Source organism: Ambystoma mexicanum, chromosome 6p (genome assembly GCF_040938575.1).
Source record: "Ambystoma mexicanum isolate Mex_15411 chromosome 6p, UKY_AmexF1_1, whole genome shotgun sequence".
NCBI lineage: Eukaryota > Metazoa > Chordata > Amphibia > Caudata > Ambystomatidae > Ambystoma > Ambystoma mexicanum.
Window position 1 is genome coordinate 1,455,827,732 of NC_090935.1, and position 15,554 is coordinate 1,455,843,285.

Below are 15,554 nucleotides of genomic sequence, written 5' to 3' on the forward strand. Positions count from 1 at the left end.
TGGGGTAGCTTGCTTTCTTTCTGAGGGCCCACCTTTCTCCAGGTTTCGTATATGTCACGTGGGCGATGCAGTGGCAGGGCAACAAGTTGCGTCGGGGCACCAAATCTCAACAGGTGTAGGCCTTTCTCCCACTATACAGGACTTTCGAATCCAGATGTAGCCTCCATCTCTGCTTAACATATGCAGATACATGCTACATTATGAAAGCTAGGCCCACTGCTACAGGCCCCTCAATTCTAGACCTGGACATATATTGCCCCAGCCGAACAACCTCGCAGCCTATGGTACGTATATCTCACACCACTAGCGTGGAACAGGCCGCAGGCACGGCCAAGCATCCATGCACGATAGATTATGGCTACCGCTAAGCATATCCAGCCTAGTGCACACATAGCCGTCCAGACAAACACCCGACGTACCTCAACACCTCTACCACTAGCATAAAGCGACCACCACCAGAAAGGAATTTGTTATAGCTGGTCTCACATAGACTCTCTCAACAATAGCAATCTATCTCTAACCCCCAACAGCACCCACCCACCTGTCTGACCTCTCTTGGGCTGCTTAGTCGAGCCTTGCCACCCACCCAAGTCCAAGAACGGCAACAGGCACTCACGCATCCCCTAAGCTAAACTCCCTAGAATTTTCCAACCACATTGACTACGGTCACCAAGGGTGTTCAACCAAAGAAAAAGTGCACCGAGGCCACACAAGTGGAGAAAGAGCGCTATATAAATAACACAAAATACAATACAATACAATACACCAACGAAGTAGCTTGTGCAGCCGTTAGATGCATCTGGTGGCGCAAGATAGGGGCCATCTAGCACTGCGGTATTACACCGCACTACGGAGTCCCAGGGTCTGGCCTGCTCTCCACACGGGCCGCGCTCCAGTGCATAGCCCCACTACATTCCCGTGCCCGGCCCCGCCGCATTCCCGCTCCGGCAGTGTCTATCAGGCCTGGCCTAGCAGTGCTGAAAGGGTCACCCCTTTTCCACTGGGTGTGTCTTCTACCAGGTGAGGCAATGTGTGTGTCCCTTTTGGAACGTTTTTGCAGCGTTCATTCAGCAAGGGGAACGATATCCGGAAGGTGTGTTGTTCATTTCCTTTACTGTGCTAGGATGATGGCTCTGGGTATCAACAGTAATTAAGTTTAGCACGGCATGATAGCCTGGTTTGAGAAAGCGCCACAGTGCAGTCAGAGGAGGGTGAGGGAGCGGGACAAGGGAGCAGAGGGAGCCGGATGCCCCGGGTTTGTGTTGGCTATGGTCGCCGCTAATGCACCATCTGCTTTCGGTGGTTATCCTGTCACGAGGCAGGTCAGAGTTTATCCACTTTGTGGAGCGTACGGGTGACCGGGAGCTCACGTTAACATTTATATCCTTTGTATGGGGGTCTGTGTCCGGGCTCCGTATGCGTTGCCGATTTTCATCGAGTGGGTTAGGCCGCTGCAACGAGGTTTCGCAGCGAGCGGGGAAGTTGTGCCTGTTCCACAGCTTCGTAGCCTCCGCTGCCCAGTCGGGATATCCACAGGGTCTAGTTTGTTGTGGTGGTGGGCTGCTTGTTTCTGCCAGCCTCTCTCCATTGGAGAACTCAGCCGATTTCAGTTCCCTACTACTCTCCTCCAGGGGTGTGGCCGCAAGTCATCCTGCAAGCAGTTTTCACTGCCGAGCGTGGGCCGTTAGTTTAGACAGTGTTTCTCTGGGATGGCGTTTCCGATTTCGATCGGATTTTCTTCCAGTGCGTGCTCTGGCAGTCTTCCGACCCAGATAGTGTTGTCAGAATGTGGGCAAATGGGGGCACATTTGCAAATTCGGGGGTCAGGGCCATGATGTCAGGGTCTTTTATGTATTGGTGTCTAGGGCTTGTCGCTCCACCCTTGCTAGGGTGTTGAGCCCAGCTTGGCTGCTCTTTGTTCTCTGCTGAAAGGGCTCAACACCTTCCCAGAGCATCAGGGCATGCCCTTAAGTGGTGTGGTGGGAATTGGCTACTTTAAAGGGCAGCATTGCAATACAATAGGGGGATCACACCAGGGGAATAATGCCTGAAATCTTTGATGTAAGGCAGAGAGGGAGAGGAGGAAGTTCAGAGTAGCCATGAAAGGAGTTTCACCAAGGAGAATGGTTCAGCCATATTGGAAATGCCTAGGCCATACACACTTCTGTGCCCCCTCCCAATTTCCAACAGACCAGACACTCTGGGAGTTGACATCAGAGAGCAAAAAACTCTTATTACAAGAGCCGACATTGAACCCTACAGAAGGCTTAAAATGGAGCAATCACCTGTTGCAAAATGACTATATATGGGTGTGAGACCACCTTCCTTTGTTGAATAGTCTTTGGATTTAAGAAGATCGATTTCTCAGGAACTTTATTGGGACACATTCTGTCCAAAATCCTCAGCCATTGAAGCGAAGATAAAGCTTTCCAAGGAGAGTGTCAGACCCCCCCTAAACCACTTCAGAGGAACATTTGGAGTGGCCTGCTGTTGGACAAGGCCTGCCTGCGACCTAGACACTGGTAATTAGGACTCCAACTACTGGAAATGGCACGCCTGCAAGTGTTCTCTGGTAGCCTTCATGGGTGGGAAGGGAAGAGAAGTCCATACCCTTCCACTGAGACGCTGGACAGGATCTCACAGCAACCGAGGATCAAGAGGAGCAGCCCTGGGCTCCGTTTTCCACTTTGAACTGCTTTTGATACACCTCAACTGCTCTTGAGATAATATTTTGAGCCACTACAAGATCCAACAAGCTGCCTTTGACATTCTACACTCTTTGAGCCTTTTGAAGCCGTCCACTCAACCATTGCCTGTCTGTTTTCAAGATTCATCAAGGCGATTGCCATTGCAGAACCACATTGCATTGTTGGACCGAGTTAAAGTAAATCTCTGATGCAGTTGAATTAATGCGTCGAGACACCTTCGGGTTGTCGGGCCACGAGGAACTACACATCACCTCTTTCCAAAATTCCTTCGAGTGTCAAAACAGATTGCCACATGTTGAAGAGCCACCTCTTTACCTCCTGTTGAACCGACACGACTATGCTGACATGGACACAACCCAGCAGAAAGTTCCCCAAGATGAAGTTTAAAGGTATACATAGTGGTTCTGTTCCTGGGTCGGGTTTTAGGAGCCCTAGTGACCATTAAGACCCCACTCCATATAATTGTATGAAATGTACATTTCAACTTGAACTTTGATACAAAGAAAATTGCCTAACAACCCGTCTTCCTACCCACAGTACCCCTTTCTTCAAAAGGTCTCCATATTCTTTGTATTTCATTAGAGCAGTGGGTTACTCATGTTTTTATTGGTGTGGCTCTCTTTTTAGTTTGATTAAAGTCTTGTAGTGCAAATAGTACTTTGATTGGACATATTATTGATTTGAATGCTACTTTGCTTGCTTGAAGAGTATAGCCTGCCCTCAGTTCATGCTACATTAAAGTGATAAAGGAGGTATACCGTTCATGTTATGCCTGTTTCACATTTATGATTACGATTAATGCTGGTTTAGTAGTGGTGTGGGGCCGAGTACGTGTTTAGACGCCTCTACTCATTCTTATACTCCTGCAGAGCAGTCACTGCAGTTTTCAGAAGAAATGTAAGAGTCAACATTTGCCACAAAAGGTCTTAGAAGGAGACAAGTGCAGGCAAGACTTCCATTAGTAGCAAAGAAGAGGGCTGACTTCGGCAGGAACAAAAGGAGGGACTGAGGAGCCTGAAAAGAAACAGCAACCAAAGGCAATTCAAGAGCAGTACAAGTAACACTCCCGGCAGAGCTCTCCACAACTTCAGTAGCGAATCATCAGTCTGGTGGCAGGCAAATCCTTTATAGGCTACGGCAACAGAGGGTATCTGGTTCTTACTTCACGTCCAAATTCCAGATTCCACCTCCAGGAGGCCATTATGGTGAGACTGTGCTGCAGCCCCTTCCCCTAAGTGTCCACTCAAATCTCACCCACATCCTCCATGGACTGTATCATCCGCCTTTATAACTAGCTTGTTTTTTGGGTGGTGTCACTGTGAAGGTATAAAAAGATGACTCAACACCATGTACAGCTTTCCTTTTTCCTTTTACTTTCTACCAACAAACCAGTGTTAGGTTTTGAATGAGCCAGCAGAATTGGTTTGGATTTCATCCATAAGTCAAGACTTTCTTTAGGACTGGGGTCCCCAGTCCTTCCCTATCAACCATAGTGCAGGCCCGCCTTCTTGGCATCAGTCACTCACAGTCTCTGGGCTTGTATAGTGTCCCACACCTTTTTCTTAGCATTTTCGCCAGATACTCTTAGATCTTCTGATGGGGTTTGGGTGTTAGGCAAAGGTCCCCTGTGTTGTCAAGCTCCACCTCTCCAAGTTGCAAGGAGCAAACTTGCCCTACAGGCGCCCAAAACTGTGTTTCTAATGTTAGGCATTTCCACCACAATGATATTTCTTACGCTCCAGGTTCTGTTGCTATTCTCTTGCCAACTATCATTTCCTATTTCCACTTCTCTTCATTCTCTCACACCTCTTTCCTACCCCTTTTCCTTCCTGCGAAATTGCTTCTCTTCCCCATTCACTCTTTCCCTCCTCTCCCCTCTTCTTCATTGTATTTTCCTCCTCGCAATCAATCTTTCCCTTCCTCCCCTTCACCTCTCTTCCTCCATGCTCACTCTCCTCGGTTCTCTTCCTCCTCTCATCCTCTCCTGCATTCTCTCTTTCTCCCCTTCCCCTCTTCCTCGACACCCTCTCCCCCCCACCTCCATCTGTCTTTCGGTATACCCCACTTTTGCGGAATGGCAACTTTGCTGAATGCATATTTGACGGTTTTTATTTTTACCACAAACAGGTAGATGGAAAGTTAGTGTTAGGTATATAGTAAAGGGGGTGGGGATAGAAGGGGTTAGGGGGTACCCCATCCCAACCCCCCGCTGCTTGTGTTTTTAAAAAAAAGTACAATTGGTCAAAAAGAATTTGGTGAAGCTGCCATTCATCAAAACATATTTATAAAAGCGAAAAATATTCATAGAAGAGTGTCCTTCTCCTATTCCATTCCGTTTCTCTTTCTCCACCTCTTCACAGCTCCACCATGCTCTCACTCGCTCCCTCTCTCGCTTCGTCATCACCTCGCAGTTCCACCACACTCTAATCTGCACTGTCCTCCACACAAACCACTCTGCACTCAACCGAATGACACCAGTGCCGCCTTTCACTTGGCCTTCCTCTCAAATAGCTCTGCGAGGTGTGTCTGGGACATGCAACTGGGCTCAGGTGTGTGAGAGGAATGAACGTGTCTGCAGATTGGCCAGAACTTGCACAAACTACCGAGTACCCTTGTGGTTTGTATTGGGTAGCAGGCTTAGTGTGTCCTCCATTTTGGATTTGGAAACCGTGCCAGCATCCCTAGCTCCGGCAATCCTCCATAAAAGCAACACGTACATCCCTTTGGACTTTCGGCATGGTAGATCTCCCGATTTCCTCTGGATTATGGCGAGCCAAGGGAACAGTTGAGAGCTAGGACCAGGGTATGCTCCTTGAGTGGTCACTTTACTCCTCCCACGTTGATAATGAGGACTCCCTAGAGGTAGAGATCCACTCAGGGATATTAGCAGTTCTCTTCTGCTTCATGACATCTGTATCTTCATTGCACACATGTTTTTCGGTCAATAGTATTGCACTTATGGCAGGGGGCTGCTCTAAACATGAAGCTAAGGACCCCCATATACTTCCACCTGTGCCTGCACCACAGAGCAGTTGCCGGCCTCTGTCCCTGGGAACATCCCTCCCACTCCTACTGCCAAGCCTCCTGCATACAACTTCGTCACAGATGGCATTTGAGTCTAGATGGCGATATGGTGGGCACACACTTCCATCCATGGCACGAGGTGAGGCGAGACGTACATTTGAGTTTGACTTTTATTCTTGGTACAATATTTCAAAGCAGGTATGTTCATGATAACCGGGGCACAACATACTGTTTCTTTATAAGATTCATACACATGTTATCAACTACATACATTCAGTAGTATGAACCTACACAACCTTCAGGTTAGACTTGAGAAATTGTCCAGTCGTGTTTAGAGATTATATAATCTTTCTAAAAAGGTAGACAGTTCACACTTACCCAGAGAAATCAAAGCCTGGTGAATTTCAGTCATCACATTTTTATAAAGTTCCTTCTGCCATTCATGTAGCAGCTTCCACTCCTCTTCGGAAAAATATGAAGCAGGATCGTGGGAGGTAAACGGAACCTAGAACAACAAATTGTACAAGCCACTTACGAACAGCATCAACAATAAGTAGAACTATAAATATTACAGCATATACATGACCTCACCTCAATTCAGAGGTTGACCCACAGAGACCTTTATCCGAATAAAGTACCACTTCCCCCTAGATATTTTTATAAGAAATATAAACACACACACATCTATATAATGAATGTATAGTCCTTTGAACATGCCATCTAGTTTTTACACTTCATAAACATTTCTTAATTCCTATAGTTCTCGAGTGGCGTGTACATCAAGAACAGAGGACATTGTAATTTTTTATTAGTAAAGCGCTTATACACAAGTGAAGTGCTTCAAAGCGCTTCAAGGCAGGAAGGGAACATGGGAATATCGTGGTCATTCTTAGGCCTTGAAGATTCCGAATGATCTAACAGCAATAACTAGCACACTAGGCAAGGGCATTTGTACTAGTAAAAGTGTGTGACAGAGTGGGGGGAGAAGTGGGGTGGGAGAGGGAGAGGAACATACAAGACAAAAAGGTTGGTCATAAATGGGCCTATGGATGCAGGTGCAGCAAGTTAGGGAGGCGAGATAGTGGAAGACAGGACAGACAAACATGCTAAGCATAGTACATTCAAGGTTGTGCAAGTGCGCGGACAAAAGTGCGGGGGAGGGGGTACAAGTGCGACCAGTCCAGCAGGGGCCAAGGTTAAGTGCAGAGTGGGTGCCATTCACATGAAATGTATTCCGAGTGCAGTAATGCAAGGCAGAGTGAAGAGGCCCGGAGACAAGTGCAGGACTGGCGAGGGAGCCTGGGACCTGAGAGGCTCTGGAGGTGCACCAGACGACCAGCCAGCTGACTGAACAGGTTGGGCATAAGAACGAAGGAGGGAAGGAGAGAGGAGAAAGTAGGTGAGCAAGGGATAGGGATAGGGAGAGAGAAAGAGGAAGAGAAGAGGATTGTCTTGAGGAGTTTCCAGAACTTAAGGAGGTCCAGCTCAAGACAGAGGCAGGTAGGCTGGTCCAGACAGAGGCACCTGCAGAGGATAAGGTTCTCGAAAATGGGTGACACACTTTCTTGAGGTAAGGAAAGTTCTCTCCCCCCACCCTTTCTTGGGCAATTCCTTGAATAACTTCTGTTGAGGCACTCCATATACACACACATAACCCATACTGAATTTTGGACATAATCTCACATCCATTCCCTTCCTCGCTCACAAGAAACTCTGAGGTAATGCATTTCAGACAAATACTCAAGAGTACCTAAGGAGACGCAGCGGGCCACATATCATAACCCTATCTTTTTTTAAGTCAGAAATGACAGTGACATTTAACTTCTCAATTACTTCACCATGGGCGGCCTCAAAACATCTTTCTGATGTGCGATAAGAAGCCAGAAGGTAATGGCAGGTAAGCAGAAAAGAAACAACATACAGCTGAAATATCGCCCATGCAGTCAAAATGTTTCCTGAGGCCAAACCTCTGGGTCATCCTGACAAAAATATCAAAATTATTCAAAGCTACAGTGTATGCATTTTGGAGGAAATCTTCTGGAATGCCTTTCTCCCTCATCTCAGGCATGACACATCCTTCCTGAAGTTATGCAAGCTCCAAGGACACTTTTCCGCACTGCTTTCAGTCTGTATAAGGTAACTACTGCGTCATCACTTGGTCAGGAATCTTTCCGTGGCCACAGCAGCCCATCGATGACAAGCAAGTACGAGGATCTGCAGCGGGTATTCGAATCACGCCATTATTGCTATTTTTGGCCAATTGTATTTATCGACCTGATATCTCAACTCTGGATCATCATCTGCCAGGTGTATCAGACTGGCTCTGCAATGCTGCTGAGAAATGTCCAAATTCATTACACTGGCAGATCTTTTAATCTAAAGGCTATACCATCCAGCTACCTTTAATATATACTAGAGGCTTTATGGGCGTCGGCACCATATCACTGGCATATGAGACATTAGGCCCAACAGATCAATGCAAAATTGGAAAATGGACTACCATCTTCAGTAGAATCCCCAAAACATTAACACATATACGTTCTTAATAAACATTGTGCCCAATCAGTAAAATCCACTTTGATCAAGTTCAAAGGGGAACTCCAGTAGACAATGTTTAAATACGAAATGAACCTACCGTAGTGACTTCACCGAGGGCACACATGACATTCCGGGAGCCATTGATACATCTTAACGTTAAAGCCATTATTACTGAAATGTGATATGTAACAAAAACCGTCAAGTTTGTGAGAAGGATAAACTTAATTTTTGGTGTAATGGTTGGTTGCCCCCAGCTGTTGCGCATCAATATCCAGGTACGTCTGAGGGTTGCATATATTTTCTTATTGGTACCCTTTATTTTTTACATCCCGATCTGTCAGGTTCAGCAAGAAGTGGGCTGGACAGATCTGACACTGGCACTGAATGAACTCAGAGAGCATGATCCACTGGCTGCACAGAAACAGAGAATTGGGAAGATTGCAAGACCTACCAGACTATGGCGCTCACAGTAGTTTATCGGGTAGATCTACTTCTTTGATCATAGCAATTATGAACTTGTGGCAGCATATATCAATCCTACATGACAAGTCAAATTTTAACTTAAATGTATGTTTACATATTTTACTTTTATCCATTATTTATATGTATGTTATGTTTTTAATTTAGTGAAATACAGCTATAGAAATAAATCATAGGTTTTTATACAAAAAAGATATGCATGAGGAAAGAAAATCAATTTCAATACATAAAAAGTGCATAAGTTACTATAACCTCTACTCATTCTTAGTCACTAAAAATCATTTCCCTCCATGATTCTAGTCCAAATCATTTCTTTAGCATAGTCATCCAAGTGTGGCGTGTGATGATCACTGAAGTACTTCATGCTTTGGAACTCCACCGTTTTACAATAAAGTCACAGATGTTTAACAGTTTCCAACCTGTCTAGACGACATGTCATATTCCACATCTTCGATTGTAAATAGACCTATTGTCCCATGCGCCAATAACTTCCATCCTTGACAATATGTTACATTTAAGATGTAAATAGTCTCATCTGATCTTATTATTAGGAAATGGTAACATATGATGGCAGTCAGAAGGCGGAAAGCACGCAGATTAAGTATTCCACAGAGTGGGCTTTCGTAGCCAATTCAGTGAGATTTTGTTCAAGTGCTACCTCCGCTAGGATAGTATTCACAATTCCCATGCTTCGTGATTTTAGGAAGACAGGCAGTCAGTACTTTATGCATCAGAGTATTTGGTAGAGCCAGATATTGAACAAGTTACTTACCTGTAAATAATTGTTCTCCAGCATGGGTCTGGCATGGATTCAAATGCTCATGAATATTCCCCCGTCGTCAGGCTGGGAATCCTCGGTAAAGAAAAAAATCAGTATCAGTTTCGTTTCTGATCTGTCTTTCTTAGTAGTAACAAATCACTGGTCTCTGGGTCATACTGCCCCCAGCCAATGACTGCACTCTCCCTAAACCCCGCCCCTGGCAGCCATCCTCAGATTTGGTAGCACGTAAAGTGGCAGTATGACCAAGTGAAGAGCCGCAGAGGGGTAGGGAGGGTTTGCATGTGAATCCACGCCAGACCCATTCTGGAGAACAACAGTTACAGGTAAGTAACTTGTTCCTTCTCCAGCATGGGGTCTGGCATGGATTTGCATGCTCATGAATATAAGAATACATAGCAGCACACACATGCACAACCACGGGAGGTGGCAAGGCTCAACATTAAGCATTACATAAACTCAACATTAAGCAACTCTTACCTCCTCACCAGGCCGACCTTCAGGCGAACAGGTTGCCAAACACTGCATGGCCGACTCTGGACTCCTCCCTGGAATCCCGGTCGACGTAGTAGAATCTCGTGAAGGTGTGCGTCGACCTCCACGTAGCAGCCCTGCAGATGTCCAGCAGGGCCACACCAGACAGGAACGCCGTGGCAGCAGCGATCGCTCTGGTAGAATGGGCTCTCGGACGGCCGGGCAACGGTCGGTTTGCCAACCGATCACAGTGCATGATGCAGCCGGAGAGCCATCTGGAAATGGAAGCCTTCGAGAGAGCCTTCCCTTGGTTCACAGGTCCAAAATTCACAAACAGCTGTGATGTCTTCCAAAAACTCTTTATGCGGTCCACGTAGAACTTCAGCGCTCTAGCTACATCCAGTGAGTGCAAAGTCCTCTCGGCCGGCGACGAAGGCTACGGGAAGAAAACTGGTAACACCAAGTTCTCATTGAGATGGAAGTCCGACGGCACCTTGGGCATGAAGGAGGGGTGCGTCCTAAGCACCACCCTCGTCTCGTGGAAAGTCAAGTATGGAGGCTTGCAGGATAGGGCCTGAATCTCTCCCACGCGTCATGCAGAGGTGATGGCCACACTTCTTCCACGACAGGAACTTCAACGAAGCCAAATGCAAAGGCTCGAATGGCGGGCCTATGAGCCTCGTCAGTACTACGTTGAGCTCCCACGCTGGGGCTGGAGCCTTCACAGGCGGGAACAATCGGAACAGTCCTTTCATAAACTCCTTCACCAGGTGATGAGACCACAGGGATGACCGTCCTGCAGTTTTGGTGTATTGGGAAATCGCTTCCAGATGTATCTTGATGGAAGCATGAGCTAGTCCAGCTTTGGCCAGAGACAGCAAGTACACTAGCACTTGAGGGGCTGTAATCTGTAGAGGGTTAATCTTCTGTGCACGGCACCAGACAGAGAACCTCTTCCACTTGTGTCCGTACCACTTGAGAGTTGAGGACGCCCTGGCCTTTGCAAGAACCTCTCTGCAGTCCGCCGGAATATCGTACCCTCCAAACTCTAGTGCTGCAGGAGCCAGGCCTGCAAGTTCAGCGAATCTGGGTCATGATGAAGGATGGCGCCACCTTCTCTGGAGAGAAGATCTGCGTCCATCGACAGTTTGACTGGTGGGGACGTTGACAAGTCCAGAAGGTCCGGGAACCAGATCTGCCTCGGCCACGCCGGTGAGACGAGGATCATCCTGCAGCGGGACCTCTTGAGTTGGTTGACGAGTTGCAGTAGCAACGGCAACGGAGGAAACGCATCCAGGAACAGGCCGTCCCAGGGGAACGAAAAAGCATCGCCCATGCTCCTCGGCTGGGGAAACCTGCTGGCGAACCTCTGGCACTTGGAGCTCGTCGCTGTCGCGAACAGGTCGATCTGGGGTTTGCCCCATCATTGAAAGAGTCGATCCACTTGATCCTGCCACAGTTCCCACTCGTGGCACGAGCGCAGCTCCCTGCTGAGCGAGTCGGCGATTGTGTTTGTTCCTGCCAGATGAAAGGGTACCAGAAACATCCCCTGGGCAACGGCCCAGTGCCACAGATCCTGGCCTTCCTTGGACAGGGCTGGGGATCTTGTTCCTCCCTGCTTCCGGATGTAGAACATTGTGGTGGTGTTGTCGATGAAGATCCTCACCACCTTGCCCTTGAGGGACGGGAGAATCGACCTGAGGGCCCAGAACACCGCTCTGAGCTCCAGTATGTTGATGTGGAGCGCTCTCTCCTCCGGGAGCCAATGGCCTCTCGCGTGAAGATCTCCGGTGTGCGCTCCCCACCCCTCTTGGGAGGCATCCGTCGTCACCGTCACCTGGTGTGCGGGGGTCTGAAAGTCCGTGCCCGCCGCGAGATGCGCGCAGGTGCCCCACCATCGAATCACTTGTCGGAATACCTCGTTGAGCGAGATTTTGTCCTCAAAGCTGCCCGTCCTTGCATCCAACGGGTGTCGAGGAACTCCTGCAGAGGGCACATCCGAAGCCTGCACAGGCGCACCAGGGGCTGAGGACATCATCCCGAGAAGGGACTTGATGGCCCTCAACCTGGCCACGTCCGTGGCCAGCAGATGCTGCACCTTGCCCAGGATGGCCTTAAATCGCGCTACTGTATTGAGCCTGGCTCCCAGAAACGGTGCGACCTGCGACGGAGCCAGGTAGGATTTGGGGAAGTTGATGGAGAATCCCAGGTCCGTGAGCAGCCGGACGGTGTTCGCTGTGTGCTCGACAGCGAGCTCCCTTGTTCTTGCTCGGATGAACCAATCGTCCAGGTAGGGGTAGACGTGGATCCCCTGCAGGCGAAGCCGCGCCGCCACTGGCGCTAGGTATTGGTGAATACCCTGGGCGCCGACTTCAATCTGAATGGGAGGGCCTTGAACTGGTAGCGCTGTCCCTGGACCACAAACCTGAGAAACGTTCAGTGTCCTTTTAGTATGGGGATGTGAAAGTACGCATCATCCAAATCCAACAACGATAGGAAGTCACCTTCCTCCAGCTGGCCCAGCACGTGCTGGAGGGTGACCGTCTGGAACTTCTGTGCCTTGATGTATCTGTTTAGTCGATGCAGGTCCAGGATGGGATGCCATCCTCCTGTCTTCTTTCTGACGAGGAAGTATCTTGAGTATACTCCGGAGCCCCAGAGCCTCTTAGGGGCGAGCTTGATGGCTCCTTTCTTCAGCATCGCCCTTACCTATGACAGCAGTTGAGGGACGTGGTTTTCCTTCCTGGCCACGGGAGGAATTCGGGGGCACTTCTTTAGAAATTCCAGAGTATGCCCGTGGGCCAGGGCATCCAGCACCCAATGGTCGGTGGAGATGGACTCCCCCACGCTGACGAACTTCGTCAGCCGGCCTCCCACCGGGGTGCTTCGGCTGGTTCAGTCTTGCTTGGAAGCAGCCTTGCCGCCTTGGCCTCCCTGGCGACGACGGCGAGATCCACCTGACTTGCCCCGTCCCCTATAGGCTTCTTGCGACAAGGAGCGGGCCGCCTGACAGTACGTCGAGGAGCCGCCGCCGAATCCTTTGGAGGCAACTTGCTTGCCTCCGGAGTTCCAAAAGGGCGGCCATCGTTGCTGCAGAACTCCCAAGGCCCGAGCCGTCTCTGTGTCGGTTTTGATGGCCTGCAGTGACTCATCCACTGTCTTTCCAAACAGATTGTTCCCGTCGAAGGGCATGTCCAAGACCTTGGCTTGCATGTCCTGGCGGAAATCTGTTTCCTTGAGCCACCCCCACCATCTAAGGCAAACGCCATTGCCCAACTGGCGGAAACTGGTGTCGGCAATGTCCGTGGCTACCGTTATGGCGTGGTCCGACGCCACCTCACCTTCCTGCAAGATCGCCAGGGGTTCTGCCCTCTTGTCGTCCGGTAGGAAGTCCAATAGGGGGGGCGGTCTTGTACCACAACTCCCTGTCGTAGCGAGCCAATATCGCTAGGGCGTTGGCCGCCTTAATCGTCTTCGCCGATGAGATGACTTGTCGTCCCATGGCATCCAGGTTCTTTCCCTCGCCGTCCGGTGGGGAAGTTGAAGATGAAGCCGATGCCCCCCCCCCGCTTTCTTCTTGGCCGCTGCCAAGACGACCAGATCAGGGGTTGGCTGTGCCCTCAGGCACAAGGGGGCAGCGTCGGGACCCGGTACTACTACTTCTCGTGAGAGGCTCCAGAAACGTGTGGGCGGTCCCTCTTGGCAGGCGTCGTGGACGGGTTCTTCAGAAGCGGAAGTCCCTCGTCCCAGATGTCATCCAGCAGCGGTACCGCAAGGACCGTCTTCCTCTTGGCCTTGCGCCGTTGGTAGAGGAAGCCTTCCTTCTTCTGCTCCTCGGGGCAGAGCTGGAAAAGCTTGGATGCCCTGGCAATCATGGCGTGGAAGGAGCCAATTTCATCGGGCGGGGAGGCCCGAGGAATCGGTGATGGGAGATCCATCCCGTCGACACCACCGTCATCATCCATCCCCGTCGTGGCCGTATCCGTTCCCATGTCATCCCCGGGGACTGGGGACGAAGGCTGATAGGGTCGTGAGGGCTGAAAAGGCGGGGCTGGATGAATCCTCCTCCTCTTGTTTGGGGGGCTTCCCGACGGGCCCGGTTCTGGGTCGTCCGTCGGGGGTAGAGGCAACCTCGTCCTTATCTCCGTGCATAAGGATTGGATTGCTATCAAAACGGCCACCGAGTTGTCCAGCGGCTCAGGATACGACGGGTGCGATGGTTTCTCCACTGGAACCTCGTCGGCGCCACTCTCGCTCTCGTCGTCTTCCTCATCGGGATCCCGCCCGTGGGACCAGGCCTCCTCAACGTTCTTGTCGGGGCCCTCCAAGACTTCAACCAGCTCCTGCTCGGAGGCTGTGTCCGTGTCCATAATGGCCACCAGCCCCCCCCCTCTTTTTCCACTGGGGTCTTCACGGGGGTCTTCTCGATGGGCTGAAAAGAGGATACCCTCCGTGGTGGCAGGGAAACTCTAGGCCCCAAGGTCGCCTCCACTGGGGTAGCCTCCACAGGCTGCGCCAGGGCCGTAGCGACTTCCTCGATAGAGGCCTTAGCCGGATGAATCAAGGCCTTCACCACCTTGTGCGTGCTCGCAGCCTTCACCTTGGGGGGAGGGTCACCGCTGCGCTCCCCCTCGGCTGACTCCTTCGAGATCGTCCGGGACCTCTCCAGAAGCTTACCTGGGTTCTCGGATTTCCTCTTCCCCGAGCGAGAGCGTTGGCTCGTGGTTGATGGCACTCCCGGCGCCTGCAGAATCGCGGTACTTTGCCTTCTGTTGGGCCCCCGTCACCAGGGTGACCTCACAGGACTTAGAAGACCGCTCGGACTTCTTCTTCTCATCTGACGGGCTCTTGCCTTCCAGCCAGTTGGCAAGATGTGTCCGACGATCACTCATAGTCCGGTCCAACATGTTCATGCAAAACGCACAGTCCTTCTCCACATGCGTTTTGTCCTCGTGGAGGCAGTAGAGGCATCTCGAATGCTCGTCCTCCTTGAACACATTCTGTAGGTTGCATCCAGGGCAGTTCCTGAACAGTTTGCCGGGAGTCGCGCTTCCCTTCTCCTGGGCCATGTTCCTCTCGTCTGCGAGGTAGGCCTCAGAAAACTTCTGGAATCCTCCAAGAAGCGTAACTCGATGAAAACTTCACCCTTGAGGGGCGTAGAAAATTCCGAAACGGGTCCCCGTTGTTCGGAAGTAGAAACGGTGGAGCTTGAGGCTCTATTTAACTAAAAAATGAGAAAAATCTCTGAAAAAGCGCAAAACGCAATAAAAGCTTGAGAGCTATAGCACGAGGACTCCCAACACTTGAACGTGCGGTAAAGATCTGAGGATGGCTGCCAGGGGCGGAGCTTAGGAAGACGGCAGTCATTGGCTGGGGGCAGTATGACCCAGCGACTAGTGATTGGTTACTACTAAGAAAGACAGATCAGAAACAAAACAGATACTGATTTTTTCTTTACCGAGGATTCCCAGCCTGACGACATTGAATAATCATGAGCATGTGAATCCATGCCAGACCACATGCTGCAGAAAATATGTTATAATAATATAGAC

General features: G+C 50.0%; 1 protein-coding gene across 2 annotated transcripts in view; it reads right to left on the reverse strand.

Annotated features, from left to right (window-relative positions):
- LOC138510524 (zinc finger protein 765-like) overlaps positions 1-15,554 on the reverse strand; it is a 294,020-nt gene that overhangs the window by 200,344 nt on the left and 78,122 nt on the right. For both annotated transcript variants that reach the window (XM_069626240.1, XM_069626239.1), the window contains exon 2: positions 6,111-6,237. In XM_069626240.1, coding sequence (XP_069482341.1) covers positions 6,111-6,237 — 127 coding nt within the window. The remainder of the gene's footprint in view (positions 1-6,110; positions 6,238-15,554) is intronic.